The following is a 14,394-nucleotide window of genomic DNA, read 5'->3' on the forward strand; positions in this document are numbered from 1 at the left end:
TACATTTTGGCCTAAATTTATGAAGAACAATTATTTATTTGCAAACTTTTATAACAGAAACAAAGAAAAACGTAGGGTTTTTTCAAAATTTTTGGTCTTTTTTAGTTAATTTAGCAAAAAATAAAAAAACACCAGTGGTGATTAAATACCACCAAAAGAAAGCTCTAGTTGTGTGAAGAAAATGATAAAATTTTAGTTTGGGTACAGTGTTGTATGACCGCACAATTGTCATTCAAAGTGTGAGAGCGCTGAAACCTGAAAATTGGCCTGGGCAGGAAGGGGGTAAAAAGTGCCTGGTATGGAAGAGGTTAAAGGAAATCTGTCGACTATAATTGTTATGCTATTTTCACTTCTATCTGGCTTGACAGTGATCTTGTGTTCGCTTGTCTATGACTAACTGTGAAGTTGTATTTTTTAACTGATGATGTATTATGTCTTCCTGCTGTTTGTATTATGTTCTGATTTATTGGAGATCAATGAAAAACGCAAAAATGAAAAAAGTGTGTCCCTGTGAGTGAGATTTTCTCTTATTCCCTTTCACAGTGACACCCTATCACACTGGGATAAGGCAGTAAAAACCTAACTGAGGGTCTGTCCCTTCTCAACTCAACTATTAACTAACTAAACTGAACAATGTTTTGGATGGAGCTGAGCTTTACTACGTTCTGTAATGACTTCTGAAGGATGCTGGTTCCATGATTAATAGCCTTGGACCCCTTAAAAACTGGGAGAAGGGCAAGTTCAAGACCTGGCTAATGCACTAACAGCAACAAGTTAGACGGTCACTAGAAGGTTCTTTACAATAATGAGAATTTGGGTATGTATGTTCTTTGAAAGAAACCAGTGTCTGAGCAGTATGCCCAGATGATATGCTCAGGTTCACACAGCTCTGATATCTTCTATGTCCCAGTTGGATTGAAACCTATAAATCAGTGCTTCCAAATATAGAAACAATGTTACTGAACTGGAAGTCCGTGAAGGATAGTAAAACATCTCTCCCTACATAAAAGCATTTTCATGGTTTCCATATTTCCAAACAGACATTCAGGAAAACAATGCCATGCAATCCTTTTTAAAACCTTCCTATGCTTCATTCTCAGGGGCACATTTACATTATTGGAAAAATAGTTTATATACTGAAGATATAAAAAAGGTATAGTTCTTTTTTCAATTTCTGTTCATTCTGCATACACTGCTACTGCTGTAGATGTAAGGCTGTTGACAATTAAATCAATATGCTCATGTTTCAACTTAACCCAAATGAGCAAATGTATTATAACTGTGCCATTCATGTAATAAAAAGTCATATTTATATACTAAAAACAGGAAATCTATTAAAGAAAGCCTTTCATTTTATCAAATTAGTCTGTGCAGCTATAAAGCAGTGAGTATTTAAAATAATTTTAGATATAGTCCATGTGAGTACATTACTGCTTGGCATATTGTACATTACTGCCTGAGATATTGTATGCTGAACTATATCAGGTATTGTCTTAGACTTGCGCATTAGCCTGGCCGCCTTGTGTGTAAAAATCCTTGTACTTCAGCCAGAAAACTGTCTCTGACATAGGGATGGGCTGAACTTTAAGTGTTTTACCCCATTCTATATAAAGAGCTTATTGTATTTCTCAAAACCTGTCAGTGCAGGCATACATGCCTGTAGCTGCACTGTAATAGCACTTTGGAAGACTGTTATAACCCACAGACGGAAACAATATGGGACTGCGCCACATATTTCTACCAGGGATCTTTAATGAGGGAAAGCAGCTAAATTCTTTTTGGTGATCCTCCAAACAAACATACGTGAAAAATATAGAACAGAGCTATCCCACCCCCACCTAAAACAAACAACCCCTCTCTGAGATAGAGAGATAGATAGATAGATAGATAGATAGATAGATAGATAGATAGATAAATAGATAGAAAGAGATACAGTTGTGTTCAAAATAATAGCAGTCAGACATCACTAACCTCATCAATCACTGTTTTTGGTAGAAATGATATTTCTACATGGCAAATAATTTACTAGCAGGTGTAGTAGAGTAATAAAAATCCAACAGACCCAACAGTCATGACATGCATGCTGCTGATTCTGTGTAATTGAATCACTAATTGAAAGGGGCATGTTCAAAATAAAAGCAGTGTGGAGTTCTATTAGTGAGGTCATTCATTCTTTGAAAAACAGGTGGCAATTATTGCCCTTATTTAAGGAAGGAAGGCAGCAAATGTAGTACATGCTGGTTACAGTGCATTTCTCTCTGAAATTCTGAGGAACATGGGTCGTTCCAGACATTGTTCAGAAGAACAGCGTACCTTGATTAAAAAGTTGATTGGAGAGGGGAAAACATATAAAGTAGTGCAGAAAATGATAGGCTGCTCAGCTAAAATGATCGCAAATGCTTTAAAATGGCAACCAAAACCTGAAAGATGTGGAAGAAAGCGAAAAATTACCATTCGAATGGATAGAAGAATAGCCAAAATGGCAAGGACTCAGCCAACAATCAGCTCCAGGAAGATCAAAGAAGGTCTAAAGTTACCTGTGAGTACTGTTACAATTAGAAGACGCCTATGTGAAGCCAAGCTATCTGCAAGAAGCCCCCGCAAAGTCCCACTTTTGAAAAAAAGACATGTGCTGAAGAGGTTACAATTTGCCAAAGAGCACATTGACTGGCCTAAAGAGAAATGGCGCAACATTTTGTGATGAAAGTAAGATTGTTCTTTTTGGGTCTAGTGGCCGGAGACAGTTTGTCAGACGACCCCCAAACACTGAATTCAAGCCACAGTACACTGTGAAGACAGTGAAGCATGGTTGCGCAAGCATCATGATATGAGGATGTTTCTCATACTACGGTGTTGGGCCTATTTATCGCATACCAGGGATCATGGATCAGTTTGAATACATCAGAATACTTGAATAGATCATGCTGCCTTATGCTGAGGAGGAAATGCCCTTGAAATGGGTGTTCCAACAAGACAACGACCCCAAAAACACCAGTAAACGTGTAACATCTTGGTTCCAGACCAACAAGATTGACGTTATGGAGTGGCCAGCCCAATCCCCGGATCTTAATCCAATAGAAAACTTGTGGGGTGACATCAAAAATGCAGTTTCTGAGGCAAAACCAAGAAATAGAGAAGAACTGTGGAATGCAGTCCAATCATCCTGGGCTGGAATACCTGTTCACAGGTTCCAGAAGTTGGTTGACTCCATGCAACACAGATGTACAGCAGTTCTCAGAAACAGTGCTTATACAACTAAATATTAATTAAGTGATTCAAAGGAAAGTAAAATCTTCAAACATTTTTCAGTTTATATAGTGAATGTTTGAGTTTGTAAAGAAGAATAAAAGCACTGCTATTTTTTTTGAACAGTCTAATATTCACTTTTCTTCAATTTTTTTAGAGGAACAATACAAATTTGACATATTTTTCTTCATGTTTTGATTTGGAATAGAATGTGTAGTGTTCCCAATGCATTTGTGTGTATGGAAATAACAGCTATTAGAAGGATTTTGAGCCTTATTCACTTTTTTCAATACACTGCTATTATTTTGAACATATATATATATATATAGTGCTATTACAGTTGCAAGAAAAAGTATGTGAACCCCTTGGGATTACGTGGAGTTTTGCATGAATTGGGCATAAAATGTGCTCTGAACGTCATCTAAGTCACAACAATAGAAGAACACAGTCTGCTGAACATAATACTACACAAACATTAGATGTTGCCATGGTTTAATTGCACATAACATGTAAACATTCACAGTGCAGGGAGGAAAAAGTATGTGAACCTTTGATTTAATAACTGATTGACCCTCCTTTGGCAGGAATAACCTCAACCAAACGTTTCCTGTAGTTGCAGATCAGACCTGCACAACGATCTGGAGTAATTTTGGACCATTCCTCTTCACAAAATTGTTTCAGTGTAGAAATATTCTTGGGATGTCTGGTGTGAATCGCTCTCTTAAGGTCATGCCACAGCATTTCAATCGGTTTGAGGTCAGGACTCTGACTGGGCCACTCCAGAAGGCGTATTCTGTGCTGTTGCAGCCATTGTTTTGTTGAATGACTTGTATGCTTTGGGTCATTGTCCTGTTGCATCACCCATCCTCTGCGGAGCTTCAGTTGGCGGACAGATGGTCGTACGTTTTCCTGCAAAATGTCTTGATAAACTCTGGAATTCATTTTCCCATCAATGACAACAATCCGTCCAGGCCCTGAGGCAGCAAAGCAGCCCCAAACCATGATGCTCCCTCCGCTATGTTTCACAGTGGGGATGAGGTTTTGATGTTGGTGTGCTGGGCCTTTTTTTCTCCTCACATAGTGTTGTGTGTTCTTCCCAAACAACTCAATCTTGGTTTCATCTGTCCACAGTATATTTTGCCAGTAGTGCTGTGGAACATCCAGGTGCTCTTTTGCAAACTTCAAACGTGCTACAATATTCTTTTTGGACAGCAATGGCTTCCTCCGTGGTGTCCTCCCATGTACTCCATTCTTGTTTAATGTTTTCCTTATTGTAGATGTGTCAACAAAAATGTTAGCATGTGCCAGAGATTTCTGTAGGTCTTTAGCTGACACTCTGGGATTCTTCTTTACCTCATGCAGCATTCTGCGCTGGGCTCTTGCAGTCATTTTTACAGGACGACCACGCCTAGGGAGAGTAGCAACAGTGCTAAACTTTCTCCATTTGTAGACAGTCTGTCTTACCGTGGACACATGAACATCAAGGCTTTTGGAGATACTTTTGTAACCCTTTCCAGCTTCATGCAAGTCAACAATTCTTGATCATAGGTCTTCTGAGAGCTCTTTTCTGCGAGGCATGGTTCACATCAGAGAGTGCTTCTTGAAACCAGTAAACCCAAAACAGGTGTGTGTTTTTTAAGGGCAGGACAGCTGTCAGCAACACATCCAATATCATCACACTGATTGGAGTCAAGGTTGGCTCACTCCTGGCTCCAATTAGCTCTGGGAGAAGTCATTAAGCTAGGGACTCACATACTTTTTCCTCCCTGCACTGTGAATGTTTACATGTTATGTGCAATTAAACCATGGCAACATCTAATGTTTGTGTAGTATTATGTTCAGCAGACTGTGTTCTTCTATTGTTGTGACTTAGATGACGTTCAGAGCACATTTTATGCCCAATTCATGCAAAACTCCACGTAATCCCAAGGGGTTCACATACTTTTTCTTGCAACTGTATATCATAAATGGCATCATAAATATATAACAAAAAATTATTAAAAGAAATTATATAACATGAAACCCCCTTACATAAACAATTTCCAAGATAGAATGTGCAAAATGTAACAAAGTTCTATGTGTGCAATAAATAATCAAATCATGCAAATCAAAAAGTCACTGTGTTAATTAAATTGTGTGCTCCAACATCAAAAAAAGTCCACCATGAATATTGAATAACAACAAGCTCAGTGTGTCTTCTTCTTATCATGCACCACCATAAACAATGTGTCTTCCACCACCAAATAAATTGGGTAAATTCACCAGAGCTCCAGGCTAGTAATGTTATAAACCAGCTAAGAACGCATGGACTCTGGGAGCAAGGATTCATGGAAACAATCTCCCCTCTAAAGCACCCGTCAGAGAACACCACAGCCAGGAATCGCTCCATCTCTCAAACCCCTCTGCTGAACAACTCGTAGTTAACTCACATAGATACATTAACCAGAAAGAATGGAGGAAAATCTCTCATTGCGTAAAACCATAAACAATTCTTTATTAAAAAAACTTTTCCATAAAACTTACATTTGTCGCTACTGACACAAGTATTTCAAGTGTAATTTCAAAAGGATTGTCTCCGGCCACTGCTCCAGCCGCGAACCACGACCCACTGTGCATGGTGACATCGCATCCAAGCTCCGTCCTACGTGTTTCGTCATCCAACGTCCTCCAGGGGCCACCCCTGGAAATTACACTTGATATACTTGGGAGATTTTGCTCTTTTCTTCCTGGTTCATGTATCCATGTGTGTTAACTACGAGGCGTTCAGCAAAGGGGTTTGAGCGATTCCTGGCTGTGGTGTTCTCTGAAAGGGGTTTTACAGGAGGAGAGATTTTTTCTGTTTACTTCTTGCTCCCAGAGTACATGCGTTCTTAGCTGGTTTATAACATTACCAGCCTGAAGCTCTGGTGAGTTTATCCAATTTATTTGGTGGTGGAAGACACATTGTTTATGGTGGTGCATGATAAGAAGACGCATGGAGCTTCATGGTGGACTTTTTTGAGGTTGAAGCACACAATTTAATTAACACAGTGACTATATGATTTGTATGATTTATTGATTGCACACATAGCAGTTTGTTTATTATATTTTGCACAATCTATTTTGGAAATTGTTTATATAAGGGGGGTTCATGTTATATAATTTCTTTTAATATTTTTTGTTCTATATTTATGATATAATAGCATGATTGTTTGTTTGAGTTGGGGGTGGGATAGCGCTGTTCTATACTTTCAAGGTATAACCAATAGATGCAAGATATGAATTAAAATAATACATTAAAATACTAAAATTGTCAAAAATATGCAAACAAAAACTTTTTTCTTTCTTTTAATAAGAAACTGACAGACATACATTGGGTGCTTCTTACCGTATGTCTTGGAGTGATTTTTTGAACAATGAATTCTGCTAATGAGGTGATAGATTCATCATTGCTATATTTGCCCATTCGAAGACTCACAAATTGTTCAAATTCTAATGGGTCTTTTCTTATCCTCAAAGAAATTCCTATGTAGTTTCCAGCATGTTCTATGGCACTTTTAATGATTTCATCTCTTTGTTCTGTTGCAAATAAATGCTGAAAAATAAGTTGAACATACATTTAGAAAAAGGTAGTTCCTTGAAATGTTAAGCAAAGCATGCATGCACATTCATGAATGAATTAGGGAGAGGGAATATTCTCTAATATCCTATAGTAAACCCTTGTTTGTGTTCTACATTTCACAAAAGATTGAATAGAAAAAAATTGTACACCATGCAAATGATCAAAAGGGACCGAAAAGGACTGGTGGAAGAATGTTAAAACAGGAACTGATGGTGGATGAGGATGGAAGTTGATGGTGTGGCAAAAATGGGAAGTATTGGTGAGAGGGACTTAAGCTAATAGGGTTTGGGGGATGGTGGCTGAGAGCAGAAAGAAAAATGGGGAGAATTAAAAGGATAAGTACACCTTTGGGAACATATTCCATGTTTTTAGGGTGGAATATGTAGTATGTTACTGCTCCTAGTAATCCAAATTAAACTTGCAGTGTCGCTTTAAGCTGAGACAGTGAACTCCCCGCCGGTTGCAGTGAAGAGAGCTGGCGTCAATGCACCATTCAGGGGGTAGAAGCATCATGAAAGCGATAAAAAAAAAAAAAAAAAAAAAAAAAAAGGATTCTACTCACCAACCCAGTGCATTAATATACAGATGAATGTGACTTTAGCCAGTGCAGCTCCAGCCACATCCCTCTGACATGTTTTGCTCTGCTTACCAGGGCTTGCTCACAGAGGTGAGAAAAACATGTATTTATATAAGCATCATCAGCCCTGAGTAGAAACAATACAGGTGTCTGTAATGGATGTTAATGAAAACTGTGAACTGATGGTGTAATGATTAAAAGAAAAAGAACAGCGCACAAAAGAGAAGCACACAAAAACAAGGAAAAAATGAAAAAATAACATATAATGAGCAATTAATAAAGAATAAGAATAAGTATAAAGGGGAATGAAAAAAAAGAAAAAGAAAAGAAAAAGGGCACAAAAATAAAGAAATATAAAAAAAACATTTAAAATGAAAAATAAAATGAAAATGAATAAACAGTAAAAAAAGAATAAAAAGTAAAATTGTTGAAGAAAAAAAAAAAAAAGGGGAAAAATATGAAAAAAATGAAAAATAGGAATGTAAATGTGCTAGAAAAGTAATGAAAAACATAAATGGGTTACAATCTGACAAAAAAAAAAAAAGGAAAATTGTGAGATGACTGATGTGAAATTTTTTTTTTTATTTATTTACAAGATATATGTTAAAAAAAAAAGAAAAAGAGAATGAGAAATGAAGATCTATTGTAAAAAAAATCTAATCTAATGTTCCCGCTCCTGCAACCACTCCCCGATTCCCCTTCGATTTGTGACAGTGGGCTGGGAATGTCCTCCCTGCGCCGCTGTCGCTATTTGAAAAGAACGCATAGTTCTGAGAATTAATGAACTACAAGTAACGATAGCCTTTGCGGCTGACGGCTTGTAGTTCTCAAATAACTACCAAGGTGCTGATGAGTGCTCTATGTAGTTAATTGATTCTTCCTGTTATTTAGTAACTGCCTGCCCGTATGAGGAACGGCAGACAGCTAAACAGACAGTCTGCAGGAGCCTGAGATTGCACCCATGATCTGCTGTTTGCGGGTGCAATACTTTACAGGCTCCAAAAAAAAAACCAAAAAAAAAATAATAGATGCACATTTTTTAACCTGCAGAAAGATATGCATATATTATTTTTTATAGAAAGGTGAACTTATCCCTTAAGGATGGTGGAAAGAGAATTAAGGGTGGGCAAGCAGTAGCTAAAGCTGCTGCAGGACAGTAGGTGGCGGTGGATGGTGGAACAGAAGCTGACAAGAGCGCAAACTAACAGAAAATGCATCAATGATCTTATCTTGAAAGACACATAACAAGGGCAAGTGTTATGAAGGCCTAAGGGGAAAGTGGACAAAGTGGGGATCATAACAGGATCTCGAAAAAGAAGAGGATAGTAGATGTCCAGAGAGAGAACTGTAAAGTGTTACTAAACCCACAACAGTAAAATCAGTCTGTATATGCAGTAAAGCATGCTTGTTATACTCACTGTGGAACCTAAGTTGTTAATCCTCTGCATTGTGTAAAAACGCTGTTTGATCCTGACTTCTCTGATCTTCCCCTTCTTCCAATGTCCCCCTCTTATCTAATGATAAGACATATCATGTGGAGTCACTCTGCACATGCTCAGTTTGGTGTGTATTGCTAGGAGATATTTTTTTTTTTTGGGAGAGTGCATGTGATCAGCACATTGCCAATCAGCACTGTCCAGGCAGAGGTCAGCGGTCTTGCATCTTCCTAGAGCAGAATGAAAACCCTTCCTATAAGCTTTAACATGTGCTCTGCTGGACACGGCTAAACGTCACAAGTCTGCTCAAACTGCTGATGAGAAAAGGTACTTAGCAGTTTATTTTTACTAAAATAATTGCACTTCCATGTTCTGTGTACTGTGGAAGACCAGATATAGTGAATGCAGGGTCCTGGGTTTAGTAACACTTTAATTCACAGAGGAATAGCTGACTTGCACAACAAAGATGGTGCTTTTCTGATGGAAAACACATGAGACCAGATCATAAATGAACAGCAAGGAGACCAAAGACAAAATGTAGCAGGACTGGATCACACATAGGAGGGGATAGACATAACACAAAAGTGAGAAAACCACAATCAGCAAGACGGAGAATTAACTCCCTGGAAGGAAGCTGTGGTTATGGATATAAGTGATAAATAAATAATGGTAATTTATACATCTTATAAAAAATTCTCAAAAACTCACCAGACGACTAAAACCCCCATAAAGAATGCAGAATCCTCCTTGGTAGTCGGAGACCTCTGCAAAGCCTTCTATATTCCGATAGTCATAAGAGCAGAGGACACGATTTGTTGCTGTATCAATTTGGTCAATTCCCCCAGGAGTCACTTCCAGAGTGACTAATCTCCTTGTATCACTCCAGTGATGTTTATAGCAGTTATACCTCTAGAATAAGACCCAAGAAATGCAACATAAAATAAATGCAGTACAGCTGTAAAACAGTTAATTGCATTTCTTGTCCTTTTCATTATTTGTGAAAGGAGCAGATTAGAAATTATTCTGAAAAAAAAACTCTTCATTTTGAGCAGTATTGTCAGCTTCAGACTGTAACACTAATAAAGTTTGTCATCAATGTACAAAAACTCCACAATCTGGAGAAAAACAAAACAGTTGCTTATAGCCCCCAATTAGGTCTTATCTTTTATTCATGGTGGAAGATGAAATAAAAAATGTGATAGGTTGCTATGAACTCAAAGCACAAAACAGCATTAATAGCAGGTAAACACTAAGAAAGGAAACACCCCTACAGCTGCATTACAGGGCCAACTAGAAAGAACACCACTTGCTACACACCAACTTTAAACATTTCTATCTGTAACATCAGAATCAGAAACATGGGGTTGCAAGTCTATGAATACTATGGGTATACTTGCCCTTCCAGTAATCTTCCCTTCAGAGAAGTCGGTTCTAAATCTCTATGGAACACAAGGGCAGAAAAACATTTGTAAATGCCTTACAGTACTGTTCTATATAGTAAATTAACAGGCAAGTGACAATTAAGATAAACATACAGACAGTCCAATAAATGAACACAGTCACAAATAAGAAAGAAAATCAGTTGTTGTCAATTGAGAACAAAATGTTCACTCAGGAAATATCTTACCAGGGCTTCAGTGAGAAGTTCTGTTCTGTGATCTGTAGAAAATTTTAATGTTTCAGATTTCTTCCCACTGCCCTTTCGAAATGTAAGACCAAATTCTGATCCTTGTCCTTTGCCCACAGGGCTGATACTGCAAATGTCTCCATAAGGCCACTGAGAAAAGAAGAGACCACATCATATTCAATGTAGCCATGAAACACAGCAAGCTAGTTTATCTATATTGTATGTACTTTAAATAAAGTGGACTGAATCTAGCAACAGATTGTGACACCCTCTTTTAATCAGAACCAAACTGAGTATTTAAAAGGGGTAAAGTATATTCATTTAAAATACACATAGACCTCAGAAAGACCCATCTGAGTTCTACCATATAGGGATCTTTTCTGTTTTTCTCAATAATTGTGAACTTGGTCAATTGAAGTGAAAAGCATCCTAAATGTAAACCAGAATCAACTTTTGACAAGACTTCTCCCTTTCTGATGTGAATTAGAAATCTGATACGGTCACTGTAACTGAGAAACTAAAGCTGAAGAACTGGCTGAAATTTGCTTCCCGGTGGCCCTGTCATCCCCGTCCCGCCCAACAATCTTCAACTGAAAAATCAAAGGCGCTGGGGGGAAAATTGTCAGCCAAACAGTGAATACATCCGATAAGATGCAGCTGCTGTTTAGGTATTCTGACAGCCTCTGGCACTGGTTGTCAGAATAAAGTAACCACAACAGGAAATTCATTCATCCTCGCTGTTTAGCATGAACGGGGAACCTCTCAGATGGGAAAAAAAACTAAATTTATCAGTGTATGGCTAAGCTTGACAAGTACACAGGTAAAATTCTGTTATCCAGTCAGAATGCTAGCCTTTGAAATGATCCAACATTACACAGGAGTAAGTCGGACAGGACCATAGACATGAACACTGGTAGGGAGATCTCATCTCTGTCAATCTTCAAAACTTAGTCCAGCAGACTAAACCTATAAACCAAAGGTTTTGACTTTGACACAAGAAATGCATCCTAATAAATGGTCAACAGGTTAAAAGCATACAGAACCCAACTAGACAATTAGAGTGGGACACAGTTGGAGATGATTGTGTGGATACCACATACATTTTGCACATTGGATGTAAATATTAGTTCACTCACAAGGAAAGTTTTGAGTGTATGGGATAGAATGTATAGGCAAATAGGATGGGAATATAATTCAACACTGATTCCATTGGTGGGAACGGAGTATTTCCCCCAGGGAAGGATAATATTTCTGGAAAAGAATGTATGTTTGAAAGATATATTGTATAATGGGAAATTACACACTCTTCAAAATTTAAAGAGGAAAAAAGATTTATCACATTTGATGAGTGGCAGTACCGTCAATTACATCATATTGTTTCAAGGCTTCCAAAACCACTGAGGACGTCAGAGGATATGTATCCACTTGAAAAATTGTTAAATGAGAGTATGGCCCCAAAACGAGCCACTTCCAGGATATACAAGATCCTTATGGTTATGGAAGGAACTGATCCGGGGTTCTTGGAAAAATGGAAAAAAGGAGCTTGGAACAGAATTGAATGCACAACAAAGGACTAAACTTTTTAGGTTAACACATGAGGTGGTAAATATGAGCACAGTGGAAAGTAATAATAAATGTCTGGCTAGATGATATATCACACCAAGTGTAGCACATAGCCATCAACCAACAAGTAGATACCTCACCTTTGTACTGGAGAGGATGTGGAGAAAAGGGAACAATGGCACATTTATGGTGGGACTGCAAAAAAATACAGTACTGGAAGGAAATAATTCAGGAAATATGTTGAATGACTGTACAGAGAGATCCATGGAGGTATTTTATAATTTTGAGAAATCAGTGAAACTATATAAAAATAGGGTACTTTATCATCTAATTAGTGCAGCTAAAGGTTTGATTCCTAAGTTTTGGCAGGTACCGGAAGCACTAAGAATTAATGAATGGATAAAAAGAGTAGAAAATATCTATAGGATGGAAGAATTATATCACATAGAGGATAAATTAGAAAAATTTAAGAAAATCTGGTATAGTTGGTCAAAATGTAAAACCTCTAAAAGATACACGGAACTGGTTGGAGCTGAGGGGGAAGGTAGGAGAGAGCCTTAATGGAGAACCTGAGAATAAGTAGATTCAGATATAGACAAATAATTATGAGAGAAGATATAGAATAGGAAGGAGGATGTGGATAGGGACAATGGGTAGGTGGGTGGGGGTGGGGTTAATGTTGGGGTAAAACAGAAGCATGTATATGTGAAATATTTTCTGTAATTAAATTATTAAATTGTTGTTCTATTTGAACTGGAAAACCAAATAAAAGATAAAATAAAAAAAAATAAATGAAAAAAAAAATACACTACATGCTTTTCTACAGCATCTCCATTGAAGTCCACAGAACCAAAAGCGCAACAGTTTGCATTTAAAAAAGTCCCTGACCCTTTCCAAAAAACACACCGGGTGAAAGCGCAGAGACGTGAACCTACCCCATAGGAAATCATTTTAAATGGACTGCTGTGCATTTCTGCAAAAGGCAGAGGAAAACGCATAGGTGTGAACCTAGACTTAAGGAGCATATCTACCGCAACAGGAAAGGTTCCCAATCCAAGTGGTATGTGACAGGATGTCATAGGATGTGATGTTTATACAATATGTTTGCGTTAGTTTACCGCATGGTTTCATGTGGTAATTATTGCAAAATTCGAAAATATAATGCATGCAACATATTAAGAAGCATTTCTTGGTGACTTTTTTTTCCCCAAAAATTACATGTATTATTTTACCGCCTACTCGGATGTAGTAAAATATCGCTTAATGACTTGTCCCCACTATGCTGTGTTAAATATTGTGGAACTTAGAAAGAAGTTGCCCCTTCCCTGGAGAAATTGTCCAACTGCAGCTACAAAGACTGTGACCTCAGTTCCTACACCACTCACGTTATTCATGTAAAGAATAATCACAGCTCTTCAGATGACTGTTCTTTTTTTAAGCAATTAGGTGCAGCCCTCAAACCATTAAAAAGTTGACAAAAACAAAAAAAAACATCTATGTGCAATCATAAAGCTAGATTCACACTAGTGCAGCTGAAATTTGATTCAATGCACTTATGTTGTGTGACTTGGTTGTGTTTTTGATACTATAAATAATAAAAAAAAAAATGTAATGGAGGTCTCTCACACTCCAAACCTATTCTGGTATGGATTTTAACCCTTTGATGCTGACGTCACACAAATATGTGGCCTCACAGAACTGGGCTTTTTTCCGTGGGGCCACATGTTTGCATACCTGTCTTTGTGCTCCCAGCACAAAGACTGCGGTGTCACTGAGAGCCCCGGGTCCCGTTCTAACAATCAGGACCTGGGACTCCTGATTCCGGGTCATATGATCGCTGTGATAGCCTCTGATTGGCTATCACAATGATCAGTCACTGTACAGCCCGGCCCCCTCGTTTGTTTTTTTTCTCTCTATAAATGGAGGAGAGAGATACATTGTATCTCTCTAACTCCTGGCGTAGAGAGAAAAAAAAATATTTGTTAAAAAGAAAAAAAGAAGATATATATAAATATATTAAAAAAAGAAAAAATAAAGAAAAAATACCTAGATCAATGTTTGATCTAGTTCAGGGAAGTATTTGAGTTAAGGTTAGGGTCCAGGTCAAAAGGTCAGGATGTAAAAAAAAAAATTGGTGTAAGTTAGTGTCAATGTGTTTTAGGGAAAAAAAACAATAACAAAATGTGCACTATTGTTTCTGGGCTGTACTACGGGTACAAACAACAAATAACATACGCATATATAGTATCACTGTGATTGTCAAGAGCTGGAAAATTTGGGTTGTTCTTTGGTGGTAGGTTATGGTAGTAACAAGAAACGCACAGCTAAATTTAAAAAAATTATT

General features: G+C 37.7%; 1 protein-coding gene across 1 annotated transcript in view; it reads right to left on the bottom strand.

Annotated features, from left to right (window-relative positions):
• Positions 1-14,394, bottom strand: part of LOC149435312 (dnaJ homolog subfamily C member 13-like) — a gene marked incomplete at its 3' end in the record, with an annotated part of 119,176 nt that overhangs the window by 17,987 nt on the left and 86,795 nt on the right. The window contains exons 4-7 of the mRNA XM_089662798.1: positions 10,488-10,637; positions 10,258-10,299; positions 9,569-9,769; positions 6,614-6,820 (exon numbers count right to left, since the gene is read on the bottom strand). Coding sequence (XP_089518924.1) covers positions 6,614-6,820; positions 9,569-9,769; positions 10,258-10,299; positions 10,488-10,637 — 600 coding nt within the window. The remainder of the gene's footprint in view (positions 1-6,613; positions 6,821-9,568; positions 9,770-10,257; positions 10,300-10,487; positions 10,638-14,394) is intronic.

This window comes from Staurois parvus, unplaced genomic scaffold (genome assembly GCF_062004578.1).
Source record: "Staurois parvus isolate SC_StPar_1 unplaced genomic scaffold, SC_StPar_1.0 ptg001545l, whole genome shotgun sequence".
NCBI classification, from domain to species: Eukaryota; Metazoa; Chordata; class Amphibia; order Anura; family Ranidae; genus Staurois; species Staurois parvus.